At 35.9% G+C, this 23,233-nt stretch overlaps 1 protein-coding gene across 6 annotated transcripts in view; it reads left to right on the plus strand.

Moving 5' to 3' along the window:
• The window catches only part of Cacna2d1 (calcium voltage-gated channel auxiliary subunit alpha2delta 1), a 437,884-nt gene that overhangs the window by 72,176 nt on the left and 342,475 nt on the right, over positions 1-23,233 (plus strand). For all 6 annotated transcript variants that reach the window (XM_074064875.1, XM_020156667.2, XM_020156666.2 and 3 more), the window contains one exon: positions 15,832-15,913. In XM_074064875.1, coding sequence (XP_073920976.1) covers positions 15,832-15,913 — 82 coding nt within the window. The remainder of the gene's footprint in view (positions 1-15,831; positions 15,914-23,233) is intronic.

The following is a 23,233-nucleotide window of genomic DNA, read 5'->3' on the forward strand; positions in this document are numbered from 1 at the left end:
GGGTGGTCTTGAACTTGATATACTTCTGCTGTGACTACAGATATGCCCAGCCACATCTGGCAGATCTTTACGTTTTATTGCAAACTCCACATGCTCCTTTTTTTGTTTTTAAACTCCATCATGCTTTTCCCAATGCCTATGCCCCTCTTCTTCATGCCCTCTCTGATTTCTTGTGTTCCCTTCGGGTCCTCTGACTCTCTTTCAGTTCCTTCAGCTTGTTTTTCCTTCCTTTCGTCTAATCTGTTAGCTGGTGGCTGTGTTACAAACTCAGGGAGAGCTGGTTAATCAGGAGCCTGTTATTTCCCCTGGGCTTCCCAGCTCTGTGCACTCCCTGGATTGTCTCCACTGAAGAGAAAAGATGTTGTGATGGAGTCAGTGCTATCCTCTGACCATTCATTCCACGCCCTTCCCCTCTGGTACTTCAGAGGAGTGAACATAAAGAAGACCAGCGGGGTTGACAATTAGAAACCATTTAGCACACTCCTAGCAGATGTGAGTGTACACTACTCTCAAAATATTCCAAAGTTGTTTGCATGACCTTTATGAAAAATTAGGAATAATGTAGTTGAAAGAATCAGAAAAAGGTTCTAGTGTGAGCCCTGGTACTAACATGGAAGAAGGTGTATTATTAATTTCTTTTCTAATTGCATAAGTTAATTATTCAAAATGGTTTCATTGTGTTATTATCATAAGTGCATATAGTGTACTTTGATCAAATTCACCCCTTTATTACTCTTTCATATCCCCCTTCCTCTCCCCTTCTAAAACATTTTTAGTGGGTTTCATTACAGCATTTTCATACATATATAGTGTTCTTTGATCATATTTGCCTCCCATCACCCTCTCCATTATCTTTCTCCCCTCCTACTAGTCCCTGTGCCAATAGGGGCTCTTTTATAATCAGGTCATATTCACTTCTTAAGCTTCACTTATTGTGAATAGGAAAACCCAAACAATTTCCCATTTTAGGGTAATTGTTTGAGTAATCTTGCAATGTCAGAGTAAGAAATTGAATATAGAGTGTCAATCTTTAAACAGAACTTTTTAACCATTTTTCCTAAACAACAAAGGCTTTTGGCAGCCTCTTTTGTATTCACAGGTAGACTGGAGTATGGTACTCATTAAATAGGTCATTAATCACTTTATGAACTTCGTCTGGTCTTTTGATCCACAGTTGTGGTTTTGTTTGCTTCATCTTTGGTATTTATTATATACTTGTCTCCAGTTGATGCTTTCTTAATAGAGTCCTGTACTCTTTCTACGAACTATTATTTCTGCAAGATTGTTTGTTTCCTGGCTTTAACTTTGCGTTTGGACATTGATTGTTGGTCCTCCTTAGATCCATAGTCAGAAGAACCTGACCTGGGTCAGATGTAGGCCATCCCTAAGGCCCAAACTCAGGTCCTAGGATTTAATAGGTGTGTTACTATGTGACCATCACTTAGTCAGAAAATATTTCTCTGAAACTTGCATATAATGTTTATTTTAACATTAGTTGCTGAGGCTGTTTTCCTCTTAATACCTGGATGAAGGTATAGTCTTACCTTTCCCTCTGCACATATATTTTAATTCATTCCTCATTCTGGTTAAATCTAAGGCTAAAGCCAATAAATAAAAATATGGCAATCAGCCACCTGCAAAAATTATAAAATACGCAATATTTTCTGTGTGTGTTTGGTGGGCATTTGGAATTGGGTATTTGAAGACACTTTTAATTTTTTTTCTGAAATTTTTATAACTTCACTTGAAAATTCCAAGTGGTAATAATCTATATAAAAACCAGGAAAAATAGGGTGTATATAAAAGTAGCATTTACTTTTGTTTGTCTAATACATAAGATAAATATACCAAAATTTCTGTTGTGCTCAAGAGAACTTGCATACTGATTTGCCCCCTAAATATTTAAGTGAATGCCTTTCATGGGAAATATGATGGAGAATTGGCATGATAATTTTTCATATGTTGCATATAAAGAAGGTGTTTATTAAATAAGAATAGAACTAGAAGATAAAGATGTTTTCTTGTGAAGTTTCTAGATCTAGAAATAATGTTTATTATTCTCCCATTACTTGCATTAATGGGAAAAGTAACTTCAGTCAAAGCTTCAGTTTTAAGTTGCACGAAGGTTATGTAAATGCTGGTGAGGCTGGTGACTGTTTCCCTGCTGTGGTCAAGAGACATGGGAGGATGATGCAAGGCTTTGTGACAATGCACCACAGATAGTAGAAAAGACAGATGTGCAGACAGAAGAGATGAGCTAGGCGATGGGCTTTTCTCTTCCCCTGTTACTACAGGTGACCTGAAACACATTGAGTGAATTCTAATGGATTGCATGTGCTCAAGTCATCTTGCATTTTTGCAAATAAGGATGAGGAGTCCATTTAGCTTCTCCTGCAGAAGAAGCGTTTTTGAGAGGGAATATGAGGGTTGTTAGGCCTGTGGGAGGCTGCTGACTCACTTATGATTCACAGAGCTAGCTTCAGAAATCTTCAGACTTTGATATCACAGTGCAGGGTGGTCCGTTTTAAAATTGCTTATTGAAATCCACATTGGAATGCATTCTAAATGAAGCATTAGGAACAGCAACAGAATGACTGATCGTAAAAAAAAAATCAGGAGGCTGCAACAATTCATTTGGCATGTTGATGTTTAATTCATGTTACTGGCTGCTTCATGATTCTTTCATATTTCATAAAGATGAGTTACATGGGTGTGTCATCTTATAGCAGGGACCTCTTTTCACAAGGGCTTGTTCAATCCTTTTTCTATAATGATTCAGTGTGATCCAATTTCTAGGCCTTTGCTCCTAATTACTAAGCAATTACTTCAAATGCAACAAGAGCTTCTTTGTGGAGCCCAGCCATTATGTTTCTGTTTATTTAATATTTTATGTTAACAATCTAAACTTTAGTAGCCATCTTGCCATTTACTTCTCATAAGGGAAAACATAGCTAACATTGTGGTTTCTTCTATGTATATTTTTTGGTATAATAGTGAATTATCTGATGTTAGAGATTTAACTTGTGAATTAATGTTTTGGTTTAGTTTTACAGAGACCTCCTCAGTAACTAGGAGGGAATCATTCCCTCTAACATATATTTTTATTTATGAGAAGATGACATCGAGCTTCAACTGGATTTAGCTACTTTTAATATTCCCTAAAAATAATAGGGAAATTATTTTCTCCCTAGTGTAAATTTAGCATTTAATCACCTAGGTTTTGACCTTTTCAACACACAGAGCATAAAAGGTCATAGTCATAAATGTTATTTAAACATTAGCAAATTTTATATAATTTGAAAAGTTAATAATTCAAGCAAAAATGTTTGGAGTTGTAGTTGAGAAATTAAAAATTAATAATTAAAAATTATTTTCCTTTATTTGACATTTCTATAAATCTTCACCAATGATTTATATTCTTTGCAAGGAGGATTATTTGATAGTGCTAAAGTTTTGTGGGTTTTTTTGGTCATTTGTTAAACACAAACTCATTTAAAAATAAATCTTGTGTATTTGAGGTTTACAACATGACGTTATGAGATACATATATATAATAAATGGTTACTATAGTGAAGCATATTAATATATCTGTCACCTCACATAGCTCCTTTTCTTATGTGACAAGAACAGCTAAAATCTGCTTATTTAACAAACTCGCTAATAAAATACAATTTTATGATCTTTAGTACTTAAATTGTACATTGGATCTCTGAACTTATTCATCTACCATATCTGCTATTTTATTCCCTTTGACCTACATCTCCTCATTTCCTTCTTCTCCCCCCGCCCCCCCAACGCTATGGCAACCAGTGTCTCATTCTCTTTGTATATTTGGTCTTGTTTTTTTTATTATTTTAAGCACAAATTCATTTTTAAACACAATTCTCATCGTTAATTTCACTGTGTTAATGGGGAAAACAGTTTGATATAAAACAGTGGACAAGTTTGTGTTTACATTGAGCAGGTCAAGAAAGAAAGCTGGCTCTAATTCTTATTCAAGAAATAATCTTCTCTTTGGCATGTTTACTGCATGCAGAGAATCATGGAGACACAAGGGCAATGCATGTGCTGCTCGGGCAAAGAGGGCCAAAGAGAGCCACGTTCTGTGGGGACAGAAAGGTTGAAAGCAATTAAATTGCAGTGTATTTTCTGAGATGGAAAGATATTTACTGTCATATGTTTGAAAGCTTCCTTCCTGTTTCTCTAGAACACTATGCTTAATGATCAAAGAATAAAAATATTGGAAGTGAACTAACCTCATAGAATTCTTTTCTGATGAGTTCCAGGTAGAGAATTATTGTTTTTCTGATTTGCAAGTTAATGTATGTGCTTTGGCAGCTTTTGATTGTTAAGTAAACTCTGTCTTGGAACAGCTGGCAGACAAATGATACTATGGGCTGTATTTAAAGGAAGTGCCCCATGTGTCAATCTGGATGCTGGTGTTTTGTATATATGAACCTGCATCATGAGAACAATGAAGGCAGGCTGGAATTGTCATAGTTTTCTGTTTATATTGAAGGACTTAATATTGCTTTTAGAATATTTTGTTTTTAGAAACACATAAAGGCTGACTCTACATTTAACCTGCCACTTCATGTCAAATATGCATGCATGCTATGCATAATATGGGCGTCAATTGCTGTGAACCTAGAGCCTAACATTGACAATGTCATGTTAACGAAGCAGGAGAATTTTGGTTGTAAGTAAGTTGTGCTCGCTCAATTTGATAATCCTGAGGAAATCTAAAAACTTTAGTTTGATGAAGCATTGTCACACCTAAATAATCATGTGCATATTTTCACAGGGAGTGTTAAAGAAAGAAGAAAATACATAGGTTTTCCTCAATATTAACATCTTTATTTTCTCAGTGCAGAGGACTATTCTCTTGATGTGTTAAAACAAAACTTCTGTAAATGTCATTTTTGTCTCTTTACATCTGTGAAACAGACTTTGAATTGAAAGCTATCATTCTATAAAACAGAAAACAGGAAATGTTTCTAAGTTATGATGAGTGGAGAGTTGAGGGTTACTGTGGGTGTTTAATGGAGAAACTGGCTGAGTTTCAGGGCACTTTGCTAATTAGCATTTACTAAGGTGCTGTAGTTTATTACCTTCCTTGGCAAACTGCTATGCCACCTACTAATTGTGACTTTAGACAAGTGACTGAACTTCTTTATTCCTCAGTTTGCTCACCTGTAAAGTAATACTTTTTATATATTCTATCTGAACAGACTTTTGCTACAATTTAAGAGCATGTCATTTGGCATGTTTAGGGTAGCTCCTGCCACATACATGCGCAAAAGTTATTATCTGAGTCTCTACTCTATTCTCAGAATATAGAATCATAAATTATGGTTCATCTGCTGAAGGACATTTAAGTATCGTTGGAGAAATAACACTGTTGTAAGACAGTATACCAATACATTTGACATTTCGCTGTGCAAATAATCTACATGTATGTATATATACGGGTAAATATACACGTGTATATACACACATACATGTATACATGTATATTTATATATATAATTTGAGGAAAGAAAGATTCATGAGACTTTAAGGACATGGATTGACCAGAAGCACCTGAAACATAGACTTGAAGGAAGGTTTTTTGGGAACTTGCTTGAAAAAATCATGATCACAGAATGTGACAAAACTAACATGTTTGTGAAACATTTAAACAAGCTTGACTGAAGTTACTAATCCATATGGGGAAATGGATTGGCCATTTAGATCAGAGTCCCAATATAATGAGCATTCGAATATTTTTCATTACTAGAAATATTATGATTGCTTATACAATAATTGAGAAAAAAGGAAATGAGGGAATTTTTATCATATCATTAGATAATATTTACATGCTTGAATTAGGCTAAAGTAAATTTTGTGAACAATTTGAAATGACTGAGAAAAAAACGAACAGATGAATAATGCAAGGGAAGGTCTTCAATCAAATGAATGGAGATTTTACAATGAACAATTAGAAATTCAGCTCATTTGGTTCATAGAAACACCAGCAGATTGTGTAGCCATGTGGGACACCCCATTTGGCACCCGGCCACACAGGGACTGTGCTGGAGGTTGTAACTGTGATGAGGAAGGATAAAAAGCAAAGGTCTCAGGGCCTCAGGGAGCAAATCCAACATACGAGAGCCCTTCCCCGTCTAGTGCATCTGTGAGGCTTCGTAATATCAGCCTTAGAGGATATTGCTTGTTTAGTTGGGAGCTGGAAGTGAAGTGCTTCACCTGAGGAAGAAAATATTAACTAAACATTAAAAAAGAAAAGCTTGGATAAAACAAAAATCCAAGATGGTGAAAAAGTAAATCTCATGAAGACTCTTTGGGCCTTTGAGAACTGTGAATAATTTTGTTTCTAAGTGAATTATACATATATATATACACACACACACACACTCAAGAGCAGAAAATAAGAAGGCTCCATCAGAAAATCAAGGAGAGGAACATGAGCAATTAAGAATCAGATTTTAGTGATACAACTTTTTTTTCAATTCTCAAGTCTTTTACCTTTCCACTCTGATTGGGTGATCATATTCCTTTCTGCATTTCCTGGGATGATTGTAGACAAAAAAAAAAAAAAGGAATACTAAAGCACTTCACAAGTTGAAACAGTTTTCTAAACATAGAGGAGCAGTGTTATTGAAAGTGGTCTAAATTGAGAATAATTTCAGGAACTAACACTCCTGGCATGACAGCTATCTCATAAACAATCCTATAATTTGATGTAAATATCAAGCTATTTACACTAAAAAAAAAAAGACCCACTCTACAGTTATCTACATTATAAGAAATGCATATTTAGCAAACTTGCATGTCTCGGTTATCTAAATCTTTGGCTTACTTATGTTATTTTTACCGAACTACAGGGACACTGTGGGTGGTTTATTATATAACAAAAGTAGGAGCAGTTTTGCAATGGCAGACTATTTATAGCATGTAGAACACTTGGGTTTTGAAATATATGATCATATTACTTCAAATTTATGAATAAGCTTTTTATATATTAGCACAATTGAAATGGTCAGTTTGTTAAATCTTTTATAACTGTGTCTTTTATTCCCTTGAGTTAAAAATAGAATAATTGCTTAAAAATAGTGACATAGGCAAAGAATTGCCTTAGGACAAGGCCCCAAATGGTATAGATTCCTCACTCTCTCACTATCCTTCTATAGTCCCTTTTGTAACAGGCGTGGTTTATCTGCACCCCTCCCCATGCTGCCTTTATATCTATGATAATTGCTAGTGGAGTAAATTGAGAAAGATGTGGAAGATGTCAATTTTAATATTCTCTCCTTACAAATGGCAATAGTTTTACACACATTATTATTTTTTTTTTCCACAGGACTTAACTCACATCAAATAGAGAAAGGAAGGACAGTTAGTGTTAGGGAGGACCTATTTTAACAATTCTCAGCTATCACTCTGACTCCATTGTTCCAGCCAGGCAAATTCTCTCTAGCTTAGCTTTTAAAACAATTAAATAGATAACTATGAAGACTTGACACTTTGTACTCAACTGTTACACTTTACAATAGATTAAACTGGGTATAATTTGTGCTTTCCTGAGTTTGATATTCCTCAAGTGCATACAAAATGAAATGGATTACCATCTTTCTTCTTTCTTTTTGAAAATAAAGTTTTCTGAACTGCGCATTACTTTTTTTTGAAAGCCATATTACAGACAAATCCAGCCACAAAAGGAACAATATTAATTGAGCAGCAAGTTTTCTCTCGCTCAAACTCCATGAAAATGTGAATAATTTATACGTTTGCTTTTAGAATTTGGGTCATTTCTTTACAATACCGTGAAGCAGAGGCATCAAGACTATTTCAATTATTCAATAAGGTATTTGCCTCAATTTTTAGAGGTATCATAGTGAATGCTTTAAATTACATTGAATCTGTGGATAACATGAAACAGTTGGATTCGGTAATGAGTTCTTATATGAGCACGAAGGCTCATAGAATGTTTTTTTGTAACATTGAATGTGCACTTAAAAGATTTGGAATTATGTCCAGGTGCAATAGCTCATGCTTGTAATTCCACTACTTGAAAGGTGGAGACTGGGAGGATCATGGTTGAATCCAGCCTGGGAAAATGTTGGCAAGACCCCCATCTCAACAAACAAGCTGGGTGTGGTGGTGTGCAATCATGGTTTCAGCTACATGGGAAGTGGTGGGTAGGAGGTTGGAAATCAGGCCAGTCCCAGCAGTATTGTGAGACACTACCTAAAAAAATAACTAAAGCGAAAAACGGTAAGAGTTGTGGCTTCAGTGACAGAGCACCTGCCTAGCAAGCAGGAGACCCTGAGTTCAAACCCCAAGACCACCAGGGGAAAAAAAGGCAAACAAATCCCCAAACTAGATTTGGAATTTTAAGGCATGCCCTTCAGAGTTTTAATTATTTTCTTAAAGTATTATCCCTACATTTTGAAATTTTTGAGTTGAAAATCTGTAACATGTGGGTACTGTTTATAGATGCATGTATCTGGCAGTGAATTTTCTTCTGATGTGGTTTATGGGAGAAGATAAACATAACGATACTTGTGATTAAAAAAAAACAGTAGTACAATTGAATTCCATTTCAATGCATTTTCCACATTTTCACCAGTTTTCTATATGCCTACTATTTTCAAGACTCTTTAATAGAAAATTTGAGGATGCAGTGATAAATGAGAAAGTATATTCATCTAATTATTGAAGTACATAAAAAAAGCATAAAGCACAGTTAAAGTGCTTTTGGAGTTTAGTGGATAGTAGAGAATGATCTTGGTTTAGGAGGTTGTGAAAAGTGAATGTAGTGTGGCTGGGGGGATTTATCCCAATGGGGGTTTGAGATTAATTCTTGGTAGAAGTTCAAGCCAAATTTGTGTGGAAAGAGCAAAGTTGGGCAAAGTAAAAGATCTTAGAAAACGAGATACTTTGTTTTTTATGACTAAATGAGAGAATGCATACTAAATACCTTAGCATGGAGATGGTACAAAATAAATTCCCATTGCATTTAGCCGTCAGCTATGTGTTGGGAAAGTGCTGAGGTACTGTTGTTTAACAGAGGACTGGAGGAGATCTAAGATGAAGAAACTGATGGAGTGAATCTAAATGACTGGGGAGATAGTTTGCCAACAAAGATGAAGGGACACAGAGGGGAGGGAAGGGAAGAGATTGGATTTGATTTTATAAGTCTTGGAAAAGGAATGGTGGGATGTCAAGGTGGAGTGGTCAAATGGTGGTCAAGGTACAACTGGAGTCAAATTTAGGGGTTATATATGTAAAGGAAATGGTTAAAGCATGAGATTTGTAAATACTAATAATTAGAAGAGAGGAAGGAGAAAGATGGATAAAATCAAAGACGGACATTGAGAAATGACTGCATTTGGCTTTAGAAGAATGAAAAGAAATCAGATGATAATAATATGGAAGGAAACCAAGGAATGAGGCCATAGGAGCAGTAGGTACACAGGAGTTGACTTCCAATAGTTCTGTTGTATATGTGCCTTGACTGCATATGCAATCTCTAGAGCTGCTCACTGTTCTCCTTTGCATATTCCTTCCATTCTTCTGCCTTCCTGTCATGCCTCAGTCTTATCTTTATGACACTGAAGCTTCTGGTAACACCTGAGACTTGAAGCCAAGGACCGTATATTTCTAGTAAGCTAAGTGCATGACAACACAAGCTTGAAATTCAGTTTGTTTCCACATAGAGACAGTATACTATCACTCAAGTTTATTTGCTCCTATACAACCAGACAGTCATGGGTTCAGTGAAATTTCTTAACCTGGCTTGAGACTGTAGTTTATATTTATTTTTAAAGAAAAAATTTCAAACAAACTACTGAACTTTCTGAGAACAATTTTCTTCATTTCACAACAATTTCTGGCCTTCTTTCCTTCTTTCTCTCTCTCTCTCTCTCTCTTTCCCTTTCTTCCTTCCTCCCTCCCTCCCTCCCTCCCTCCCTCCCTCCCTCCCTTCCTTCCTTCCTTCCTTCCTTCCTTCCTTCCTTCCTTCCTCCCTTCCTTCCTCCCTCCCTTACTACCTCCCCCCTCCCTCCCTTCCTTCCTTCCTTCCTTCTTTCTTTCTTTTCTTTTCTTTTTCTGTTTAGGGATGGAACTCAGGGCCTTGCTCATGCTAGGCAAGTGTTCTGCTTCTGAGCTACATTCCTAGCAGTGGAATTTGTTCTTTTAAAATACATATATTTAACTAGGGGATGTGGCTCATACCTGTAATCCTAGCTATTCCAGAGGCAGAGATTCAGAGGATGGTGGTTTTTAGGTCAACCCAGGCATGGTTCATGAGATCCCATTTCAACCAATAAAAGCTGGGTGTGCTAGTGTGTGTCTGTCATTTCAGCTACAGGGAATGCATAAAAGACACTATCTCAGAAACAACCAAAGCCAAAAGGGGAAAAGGCACAGCTCAGGTTGTAGAGTGCCTGCCTAGCAAACAACATCCTGAGTTCAAACCCTACTATTGCTCTCCAAAACACATATATTTAAACTGATTTAAAATGAGATATGTGCACACAGGCCACTTTAGTCTATATAGCATATTCTTTTTATAAGGCTGTTTGGTCAGGAGTTCAAAAAATGATTAGAAAGACTTAAAATGTGTTAATACCCAATATTTTCATACATTTTCTTAGAAATAGTGTTATAGGATGTGGGATTCCACAGAAAATGGGTTTAGAAAATAGTCATCTCAACGTATATAATATTATAACATTTTAATGAATATTGTAGTAGCCTTTGCTATTTACAATCAGTAGAGATCTGGGAATCATTAGGACTTAATTCACTTTTCCTTGTCCCCTTTCCCACCTGCTGGTACTTGCCCCACATTCATCTGAATGCTGTTTTTCCATTTTTCTCTGCTCAAGCCCTTTCCCGAGATTCTGATTAGCACCTTGACCTCCAGTGTAGTGCAAATCCTTAAATACTCACCAGGCTTTCCTTTTCAACCTCCAAGCTCTTTTTCAACTTCCTACCGTAACAGCTACTGTCTATCTCTGTACAGATTACTCTTCCTCCTTTATTATAAGGGAAATAGAAGCCTTAAAAATAAAGTGGAACTGTCTCTCAAGCTTTTGCTCTAGTTGTTCCCGTTATTTCCACTTACCTCAAAATTTTCCTTTTCCTTCCAGTCTCTGTGGAATAAGGTATCCCCCCTTCTAGTCATGTGATAGCTTTCTTCTTTGTTTTGCCGATTTCTTAATTTGTCCCTCCCTTCTACCCACTCATGTTTGGAATACAGTGGGTGAGCAAAAAAATCTAATGAATTTCATGTTTTTTCAAAGACCTTACTGTATTGTAAGGGTGAAAAAAAATTTCTTTTCTCATGTATTGCAAGGTTCATGGTTGAGATTTCTATTAAAATATACAGATTATCAAGAGAAAAATACAAATTAATTGACTGTAATAAAACTTCTAAGTAACATAGAGCTTTCAGAAAATGAAGACCAAATGGCACACCTGTGTATCTTATGGACAGAATTGTAGAAATGACTGGAGGATGATAGTTATAGTTTAATGGTAACAAGCTAAGGGGAACCTAGAGAGACCTTTTTTTTTTTGTTCAGGTTCTTCTTCATTTTTCCGTGTGACATTTCTTTTCTACGAATATGACAGGATACCTGTCACATGATAGTCTTGAGAAGAAGAGAAGGAAAAGGTCAGAGAGAGCTTTCTGCTTTTACTGTTTTGTCAAATGCCAAAGTGCCCTACTTTAGAATAGCATTTCCATATATTCTTTCCATATGTTCTCTCTTGACTCTTTTTTGTTTGTTTACTTGTTTATTTGTTTTTGAAACAGGTTTTACAGTGTAAGTCACCAGCCTGGAACCTGTGATCCTTCTGCCTCTGGCCCTAGAGTAATGGGAGTACAGGTGTGAGCTGTGTGAACTGCCACACCCAACTTTTCTTGAATCTGTGAAACTTCTACTTGCCTTTCTCCTTTTACATAGAAACATGTCAGTGTCTATCTACTAAAAACAAAAAGTTGCCCCAACTCCCCTTTCTCTGTTTCTTTCCTGTTTCTACACATGCTCTCAGTGGATACGCTTCTTACTTCTCTTACCTTGTCTGATGACTTAGATCCTCCCTCTTTGGAAATGGTTTCCTTCTATGACTTCTGTGCTACCACTGCTCTGATTCCTCTGAGCATTCTTTAGATGTTATTTTTCAAGTCCTAATTATTGCTTTTTCCCTTCCTCCTGTACATTATCCTGGGAGCTGTCCATTGATTTACTTATATCCTTCCTATATAATGTACCCGTTAATCTTTAATTCTAAGCAGACTTCTTTTGTGACAGTTCTGACCACATGTACATTCAATTGCATATTGTATTTCCATACATGAGTCTCTCAAAAATATCTTTAATTGCATCAATAAAAGCAAACTCATATGGCCTGAGTTGTTGCTCAGTGGTCAAGCACTTGTCTATAATGTGTGAGGCCCTGGCTTCAGTCCTCAGCACCACAAACCACAGTGGATCAATGTCCTTCAATGCTGTTCTTCCTCTGTACTTCCTGTATGGAAATGTCCTATCCTCGTCTAACTGAGAAACTCCCCAACTCACCTGCCATTTCTTTCTGCCATTCACTTGCTACATCTAACATTATGTGAACCTTGTCCATACTTCAGGATTTCTGTTGAGCTAATTGCTTCTCCTTTGCTTTGCTTCCTTTTCCCTTCTCTCCTGTCACTACCACAGCATTACTTCGAGGCCTCCTCATTTCTCACCTCCCATCTTACTTTCTCTTCTGCCACCCAGCCACCATCCACTTTATGCCAGGGAAATTTGTTACCGTGTTCATACACACCTGTGTGTTACTCTGACTTCTCATTTACTAAGATCTCTCCATTATTTTGAGAATACAAACTAAATGCTTCAGGATGTTATTTAAGACTCTTGGTTTTGGCCCATCTTACTGACTGAATTTCTTCCCTCCATTTCTGCTATACAATTTACTTATCAACCTTAGCCTCCAGCCAGTCACACTTCTTGAAGTTACTGAATATACCATGTTTTATATTCCTTCTGCATTCATACTTACTGATAATACTTGACAATTTTGTCAAGTTCCAATTGTCCTTAAATATCATTTCAAGTAGCTATTTCTCCAGAAGTTTTGAAAGTGTTAATGATATGCCATCTCAGAATATGCCAATTAGTTTATTGATTAGTTCAAACTTAAGACACTTGAGGTACTGAGACTTCAGAAAGTGTAATCTGAGTTTTTGCATATGCATCAAGCCTTGGAGATTCTTTAGGAAGGGGTGTCCTTCACAGACCAAGACTGGAAAATAGCCTTGATCATTGCAAGGGGCTGCAGTGAAGCTTAATAAACAAATACTGAAAAACCCTTTTCTTCAATTAGCTTCTACTCCCCTGTACATCACTTGTTAACATTTTGCCCAAGTTCAGATATTCCTTTGTTCTGTCATTCCTTCACATATTTATTGTTCTTTGTGTAAAAATTACATAAGCATCACCCTATGGTTATTTCTTTGTACTTTACTTACTTGTTAGTATCTCCATATACAGGTAGAATTAATAAACTAGTTGTGCCTTTATTTTATTAGTCAGTTCATCTATTAATTGGGTTCCTAGAATTAGTTAAAGAGCCCATGTCCGAGCTAAGGGTGTAGATGTGTAGATAGCATTTCTCTTGCCCCTACAGCTCATCTGCCAGCCTCCCCACATCACTACTTAAGCATTAAATGACTCTGTCCTGGTTCCTGAGTATATTCCACTGTATTCTTGTTCTCTTCCTGCACACAGTTTTAACCCCAACTTGCATCTCCATCCTTTTATACCTTCCCCAGTAGATACTAGTACTTGTTGAATGGGTTAACAAAGCAAGTAACAAATTGTTCCTAGGGGAGCTACTTTCTTACTATATGAAAATGTTGTATCCTCTCTAATTTCTTCCTGAATTTATAGTACAGCTGGATAAATTTAATAAAATATTGTTTGGTCATTATACATATGTTCTTGAAAATTTACCTAGTAAGAGAAAGATTGATAAAGGTTTGCACATATGAGTATTCTCCCTAGTAGAATTTTTCAGTATCATAGTGAGTGGAATCTTTTCTTATTTCCTAACATTATAGCTTTTTAATTCAATGTTGAAAGATTGAATGCTTATATGATGTTTTAGGAAAACCAGATAACACCTCATATCTGTGAAAAATAATCCTTGCTCCTCTAAAGTATTCTTCACTGCATTTCAGAAAAGCAGAGAATATTGGATGGGTCCTGAATTGCTTTTCAGCTTCCAAATGTTTCACGTCCATGAATATTGGTAGTGACAGTGCACTCAAGTGCAAACGTTGAATGCATGCTTTGGATAAGTTTAGCATAAATCAAAACTCAGACACACATCATATTATGGACATGCATGTTCTTTCTCACATAAATGCTATATAACATTTCTTACTATCTGTCAATATTAGGAATTATATTTGATAAAAGAGTATTCATTGTTCTATAGGAAATATTCAGTAACTGCTTAGAGCAATGAGATAGTTTGGTTTGAATTAGAAAATAGTGTTCAATGGTCTTCGCTCCTAATTATACCGTACTGTATATTTTTGTTCTTAATGTAAAAAGGTAATGTAAAAATGGGACACAGTTATATTTATCTAATACTAGTACTGTAAATAATGATTGGTTAGTCCTTGTATATTTTTCAAATATATATAGTAGCTCAAAAGTAGTACAGACTGTAGAATCAGGGTAACATGTACCATTCAATTTAATGGTCCTATAAATTTCTATTTTATGCCTTGACGTTCATTTACCTTTTTCTATCCTAATTATACAGCATAGCTCAATAAATATTCTTCTTTATTTTTATTTGTGCTAAACTATTCCTAATTTTAATACACAGTTTGTATCACAAGTAAATCATGCCTCTCTGTTTTCCATAAGGTGCTTCATCCTTTTCTATGACTTTGAGTTTTCTTTCTTCCTCTTTAGTTTATCAGCTCATTATTCCTCTAAAAGTTTTTCAATACCTTGTTTAAACCTTTTTTCACATTATATTTTTATTTCATGTTTCATTATTTATTCAATTTCATTGAAATTTATCCGGAAAAGTTTGGTGACTTGCATGTGTATTCTTCAAGGAAGAAAAGACATATATAGTTTTGAGTTTACATGATTCAAATGATGATATACTTTCAAAAAAGAAGGATGGTCAATGTTATGGAATGTAGAGATAATGGAACATTAAATGGTCATTAAAAAGGAATGGTTTATAAAATATTCCTAATGGCATGTGAAAGTATAAAGCATAATGGTAAAAGATATGTGCATTATATATAATATGTTTTCAACCACGTGAAAGATCTTTAAAAGACTAGGAGGGAATATATTAAGGTGTTAAAGATGGTTATTTCTGGGTTGGTGGAGTTATTATTGCATTTTTTCAGATAGTCCGGATTTAATATACTCATTATTATAATCAGAAGACTTGAACTTTGCAGTTTACAATGTTTTCTTTAGTAGCTATTATTTTGGAATTTTAATAAAAAGTAAGCAAATGTGTGTCCTCATGTTATGTGAGACACTCATGTAATTTTTCTCTTTTTGATTTGAGGGTATTTGGGCATTTTAGAAGGTTGTGCATAGAGATTCAGTGGTTCTTCACTTTGAAGGCAGAATGGCAGGGTGGATGTAGTGGAGTTTAGGCAGAGGAAGAAAGATTTAAAGGCAATTTAAGGAATTATCTGAAGTATAGATACAAAATATCAGTATATGGCCTTTATTTGCCAGAGATCTTATGTAAGGCTCTTCTTTCTGGTTTCTGCAGCATCAAGTCCTGGGTGGATAAGATGCAAGAAGACCTTGTCACCCTGGCAAAGACGGCAAGTGGAGTGAATCAGCTTGTTGATGTGAGTATAATCCGCTATAGAAACTTGTTAACCCTTGGCTTAATTTGAATGCAGTCATATCTTCTAAGAAACTCTCTGTAAGTCAACTGTGAATTCTCACCTGGCTCTGGAAATTCTGGGAGAGACTCTTAGTACTTCTAGTTACTGTGGATGAGAATGTCACCCCTATGAAACTTTCTCACCGCACTTTACACTTTCTATACAGCTCTCACTGAGATGAGTCCTGGGATGTGTATTTCCCCTCAGATTAATGCCAAGCACATATCATCAAAATGCTTCTATTCTCAGAAAATGCCTCAGAATTTCCCATTTAGTGATGAATTCAAGCCCAGTAAGTGGAGTGTTTTGAATAGTCTTCGTGGGAACACATCTTAATTATTTGAGGGTCGATTTTATCGAAAAAAATACTTGAATGGTATTTATAGCCATAGTCAGGGACTACCATATGCCACTGAGATTGGTAATAGAGATTTGGGTGCAAGAGTGGGCACGGAACAAGGGAGTTTGCCCTATGATTTCTAAGGTGGTATGACAGTCAGTCCAACGCGATTTTTCAAAAATGACAGGAATATATAATATAAATATTAGTAAAGTATCTTCAAAGAACTATTTTCCTTGGGTATGAGCATTTATGTATCTATTCTATAAGATTTTCTAAAAATTAAATCTAATTTCTTTAGGGTCTCCCTACTTCCATTTCAGTGTAAATAATCTAATAATTTTTTTTCTTTTTTTTTATTTTATTATTCATATGTGCATACAAGGCTTGGTTCATTTCTCCCCCCTGCCCCCACCCCCTCCCTTACCACCCACTCCACCCCCTCCCGCTCCCCCCCTCAATACCCAGCAGAAACTATTTTGCCCTTATTTCTAATTTTGTTGTAGAGAGAGTATAAGCAATAATAGGAAGGAACAAGGGTTTTTGCTGGTTGAGATAAGGATAGCTCTACAGGGCATTGACTCACATTGATTTCCTGTGCGTGGGTGTTACCTTCTAGGTTAATTCTTTTTGATCTCACCTTTTCTCTAGTTCCTGGTCTCCTTTTCCTATTGGCCTCAGTTGCTTTTAAGGTATCTGCTTTAGTTTCTCTGCATTAAGGGCAACAAATGCTAGCTAATTTTTTAGGTGTCTTACCTATCCTCACCCCTCCCTTGTGTGCTCTAGCTTTTATCATGTGCTCAAAGTCCAATCCCATTGTTGTGTTTGCCCTTGATCTAATGTCCACATATGAGGGAGAACATACGATTTTTGGTCTTTTGGGCCAGGCTAACCTCACTCAGAATGATGTTCTCCAATTCCATCCATTTACCAGCGAATGATAATATTTCGTTCTTCTTCATGGCTGCATAAAATTCCATTGTGTATAGATACCACATTTTCTTAATCCATTCGTCAGTAGTGGGGCATCTTGGCTGTTTCCATAACTTGGCTATTGTGAATAGTGCCGCAATAAACATGGGTGTGCAGGTGCCTCTGGCGTAACCTGTGTCACAGTCTTTTGGGTATATCCCCAAGAGTGGTATTGCTGGATCAAATGGTAGATCAATGTCTAGCTTTTTAAGTAGCCTCCAAATTTTTTTCCAGAGTGATTGTACTAGTTTACATTCACACCAACAGTGTAAGAGGGTTCCTTTTTCCCCTGCATCCTTGCCAACACCTGTTGTTGGTGGTGTTGCTGATGATGGCTATTCTAACAGGGGTGAGGTGGAATCTTAGTGTGCTTTTAATTTGCATTTCCTTTATTGCTAGAGATGGTGAGCATTTTTTCATGTGTTTTTTGGCCATTTGAATTTCTTCTTTTGATAAAATTCTCTTTAGTTCACTTGCCCATTTCTTTATTAGTCCATTAGTTTTGGGAGAATTTAGTTTTTTAAGTTCCCTATATATTCTGGTTATCAGTCCTTTGTCTGATGTGTAGATGGCAAAAATTTTTTCCCACTCTGTGGGTGTTCTCTTTAGTTTAGAGACCATTTCTTTTGATGAACAGAAGGTTTTTAGCTTTATGAGGTCCCATTTATCTATGTTATCTCTTAGTTGCTGTGCTGCTGGGGTTTCATTGAGAAAGTTCTTATCTATACCTACTAACTCCAGAGTATTTCCTACTCTTTCCTGTATCAACTTTAGAGTTTGTGGTCTGATATTAAGATCCTTGATCCATTTTGAGTTAATCTTGGTATAAGGTGATACACATGGATCTAGTTTCAGTTTTTTGCAGACTGCTAACCAGTTTTCCCAGCAGTTTTTGTTGAAGAGGCTGCTATTTCTCCATCGTATATTTTTAGCTCTTTTGTCAAAGACAAGTTGGTTATAGTTGTGTGGATTCATATCTGGGTCCTCTATTCTGTTCCACTGGTCTTCATGTCTGTTTTTGTGCCAGTACCATGCTGTTTTTACTGTTACTCCTTTGTAATATAGTTTGAAGTCAGGTATCGTGATACCTCCAGCATTGTTCTTTTGACTGAGTATTGCCTTGGCTATTCGTGGCCTCTTGTGTTTCCATATAAATTTCATGGTAGATTTTTCAATCTCTTTAATGAATGTCATTGGAATTGTGATGGGAATTGTATTAAACATGTAGATTACATTTGGGAGTATGGACATTTTTACTATGTTAATTCTACCAATCCATGAGCATGGGAGATCTCTCCACTTTCTATAGTCTTCCTCAATCTCTTTCTTCAGAAGTGTATAGTTTTCCTTGTAGAGGTCATTCACATCTTTTGTTAGGTTTACACCTAGGTATTTGATTTTTTTTGAGGATATTGTAAATGGAATTGTTCTCATACATTCTTTTTCATTTTGCTCATTGTTAGTGTATAGAAATGCTAATGATTTTTCTATGTTGATTTTATATTCTGCTACCTTGCTATAGCTATTGATAATGTCTAGAAGCTTCTGAGTAGAGCTTTTTGGGATATTTTGACAGTTTCTTTACCTATTTGTATTCCTTTTATTCCTTCTTCTTGCCTAATTGCTCTGGCTAGGAATTCCAGTACTATGTTGAATAGGAGTGGGGATAGTAGGCATCCTTGTCTGGTTCCTGATTTTAGAGGGAATGGTTTCAGTTTTTCTCCGTTAAGTATGATGCTTGCTGTAGGTTTGTCCTATATAGCTTTTATAATGTTGAGGTACTTTCCTTCTATTCCTAGTTTTCTTAGAGCTTTTATCATGAAATGGTGTTGGATCTTATCAAAGGCTTTTTCTGCATCTATTGAGATGATCAAGTGGTTTTTGTCATTGCTTCTGTTAATGTGGTTTATTACATTTATTGATTTTCGTATGTTGAACCACCCCTGCATCCCTGGGATGAAGCCTACTTGGTCGTGGTGAATAATCTTTTTGATGTGTCGTTGAACTTGGTTTGCCGTTATTTTGTTGAGGATTTTTGTGTCAGTGTTCATTAAGGAGATTGGCCTATAGTTCTTCTTTTTGGTGGTGTCTTTGCCTGGTTTTGGAATAAGTGTAATACTGGCTTCATAAAATGTGTTTGGCAGTTTTCCTTCTCTTTCTATTTCGTGGAACAGTTTAAGGAGGGTTGGTATCAATTCTTCTTTAAAGGTCTGATAGAATTCCTAGGTTCCAGTAGGTTGTGTTTTCATTTTCATTGACTTCCAGGAACTTTTTAATTTCCTCTTTTATTTCATCGATGATCCATTCTTCATTAAGTAATGAGTTATTTAGTTTCCAGGTGTTTGCATGTTTTTTGTCTTTACTTTTGTTGTTGAGTTCTACTTTTACTGCATTGTGATCAGGTAGTATACATGGTATAATTTCTATTTTCTTATATTTGCTGAGGGTTGCTTTGTGCCCTAGGATATGATCTATTTTGGAGAAGGTTCCATGGGCTGCTGAGAAGAATGTATATTGTGTAGAGGTTGGATGAAATGTTCTGTAGACATCAATTAGGTCCATTTGATCTATTGCATATTTTAGATCTTGGATTTCTTTATTGATTTTTTTGTTTGGATGACCTATCTATTGATGATAATGGGGTGTTAAAGTTTCCCACAACCACTGTGTTGGCGTTTATATATGCTTTTAGGTCGTTCAGGGTATGTTTGATGAAATTGGGTGCGTTGACATTGGGTACATACAGGTTGATAATTATTATTTCCTTTTGGTCTATTTCCCCTTTTGTTAGTATGGAATGTCCTTCTTTATCTCATTTGATCAATGTAGGTTTGAAGTCTACTTTGTCAGAGATAAGTATTGCTACTCCTGCCTGTTTTCGGGGGCCATTGGCTTGGTAAATCTTCTTCCAGCCTTTCATCCTAAGCCTATGCTTAATAATCTAATAATTTGAAAGTACTATCATCTTGTGTCCTTTGTGGTGCAGTGAGGCCTTTTATATTCCAAAAATATGGAAAATTTTATTACAGTCAGAAGAACAGAATAAATAGTGAAAGATACCTAGTGGTATTCTATGTAATATGTACCTATTTATATATCCTAATATTATCCTTATAAGAGCTATCTCTAAAAATGTACTGAAGATAGGTTAACACAGAGTTGAAGCTGTATTTTAAAATTTTAAACACAGATTAAAAGAAAATAATCAAAACCCCCAAGATGCTAAAAAGCACACATTTGAAAATAATCTGAATTATAAAATATTTAAATAGATTTTATCACTTCTGAACACACATGAATCCTGCCTTGCTCACATGGCTACGATGCTAATAAATGATGATGTATTCGTGAATAGACAATATTTGAACAAAATAAATTGTTTGCAATATACTTTGTTTTTTTTTGTTGTTGTTGTTGTTGTTTTTGAGACAGAGTTTGTCTGTGTAACCCAGGCTGGCCTCAAACTTGTGATCCTCCTGCCTCACTCTCTCATGTACTGGGATTTTGGGAAGGCACCAGCACACATGGCTTGGAATATTCTTGAGAGCAGTATTTTTAAGTTCAGGCAATATTGGTTTGGCAACCATGTTTTTTTTCATTTAATTTGTTGAGAAAAATATTTTATCATAGAGATATTCTGATATTTTGACTAATATCCAAGTTATCATGTATTCTAAATGAATAGGTTCCATATGAAAAGGTTTTCTAAAAATAAATTGAGGAAATTGAAACCATTTGTCTTTTCTATGTAATACATTTCTAAATCTATAAAATGCTATATTAAAAGGAAACAGAACTCTGCAAATATATCAGAAATCTTCACTTGCTACTTTGACTGGGCTTGCTCCAGGGACAACCATCCCCAACAATGTATGCAAATTACCATAACCTGGAGATTGGTCATCTCTGTGCTCTATTTTCTTTCCCTTTAAGACTTTCTCATCACCTCCTCTTCATTAGGAAAAGAGGGTTTGATTATTGTCATTTATATTTGCTCCTTTAACTCTTCAATAATTCTTTTCTCTCTAAATGGAATATATTTGGTATCTGGAGGCAGATATGAAGACTGCATTTTGAAAGAGGAACAAGTTCCTCCTCATTCCATGCAAGCCTGTTTTTCTTGGTAGGGAGAGGGGCCTGGCAGTGAGCTAAGTGCAACACATAAGGAGCAAATGAACAGGTGGTGACTCTGAGGCTCATCAACTTGCGTGACCCCTGGAATGAGTAAACACTGCCTTCATTTTGTGTCTTTGGTGTCTCAGTTGCTCATTTAGTCCTGGCTCTGGAGCCAAGGTGACAGTCAAGGCCTTGCTTGCTCTTCTCTTCATTCCTGGAGGTAGTGTGATTTGTATCCTTTGGTCCTCCTACTAATAATCCTGGGTGTTTACTCTACAAAAGTGTACAGGAAAACTTCCTTGGTTCCTTTCTTCCATTCTCCAGCTACCGTTCCTCTAGTGTTAAAACAGTACTTTAAAATACTCACTCACATTATTTTGACATTACTGTATACCCTCCTTTTGTAACAATTCTAATCTTGTGTTGTGTCTTCTAACAATAAGGGATTTTAAGGGGAATCCAAACTTCTCAATGTCAGGCATTATTGCATCCCTGTAGATAGCTAAGAAAGTTGAAAAGAGGCACGTCACATTTTGTTTCAAAGCTTTCTTTCTTAACTGAAAATCCTATTCTAATTTCTAAAATTTTAGGCTAGAATATGCAAATATATTTAAGAAAACATGTGGGACTGGAAGCATAGCTCAAAGGGCAGAGCTCCTGCTAGTAAGCACAAAGCCCTGAGTTCAAATCCCAGTATTGCCCAAACAAACAAGCAAATGTGAATTAATTTTTCTCTGGAAGTTTCGTATTAAAGGTAGAATTATTCTGCAATGGCACCATCATAGAACTTCCTGTCTTGATTCACCATTATGATTTCATACATTAAAGTTTTATGTCAAAATCAGTACCTTTACATTTCAGTGTTACTCAAAGAGATTGCCCTGAGATGTGTCTAAATATGGAGCACTTAAGTTAATATTTATGTAAGTGCTTTGAGTGAAGAATTTCTTTTCATTACTAACTCAGTCTGATCCTTTTCTTTGGCATTGTGGTCACGTCATTTTATGTAAATAGAATACTCATTTTCCAGGAGGTAGAGCGTTAATATATCAATATATTTACAAAAGAAGATACACAACCGCAGAACATAATTAATCATTGGTGCTTCTGACTAGAGCATCAGCACAGGGAACAAGAGGGAGTGTGGATCTTCTAGTCCAGGGAGTGTTGCTACTACCTGCTCATCACATGAGATCAGCAACCACACGCCCTTCCTCACAGAAATGTCCTAAGGATTAATGGTGATAAAAAGTCAAATGCAAAAACAGTAATAGATGCTTTGAAAGGGTTACATGCTTTTACTTTTGCTAAACAAATAGAGCTACTTACTATTATTTCACATTTTGGTTTTATTCAGTTACCTTACTTCCCTCAGCAAGGAAATGTCACTGAGTCTTTCTCTCTCTCTCTCTCTCTCTTTCCCTCCTTTCCTCCCCATCTCCCTCTCTCCTTCTTCATCTTCTCTTTCTCCATCAATAGAAAGAAATCTATTTTGACTGCAAAGTATACTACCAGCAAAGTGTAGAGATTACCTTCAAGCTCCTCCCACTGTAGATTTTAAAATAAGGAACTATTTTTCTTCACAGAGTTTAATTACATTCATTTTCAAACACGGAATAAACTCTAAGGGGATTTGTAATCTTATAGCGACTTTCAATATTTTATTAACAGGTATTAACACAGTTGAGGTTTTTTTGAACTTACTATTCTGTTCCAGTATTAACCATTAATTAATATTTTCTTGAGTTAGGCTAGTACTTGAGAACTAAATCATTTAGCATGTTTCTCTAAATATGTATCTAGCATAGCAGCTCCCAGACAGACAATTTTATCCTTCAGAAGACATTCGGGAA

This window comes from Castor canadensis, chromosome 2, assembly GCF_047511655.1.
Source record: "Castor canadensis chromosome 2, mCasCan1.hap1v2, whole genome shotgun sequence".
NCBI classification, from domain to species: Eukaryota; Metazoa; Chordata; class Mammalia; order Rodentia; family Castoridae; genus Castor; species Castor canadensis.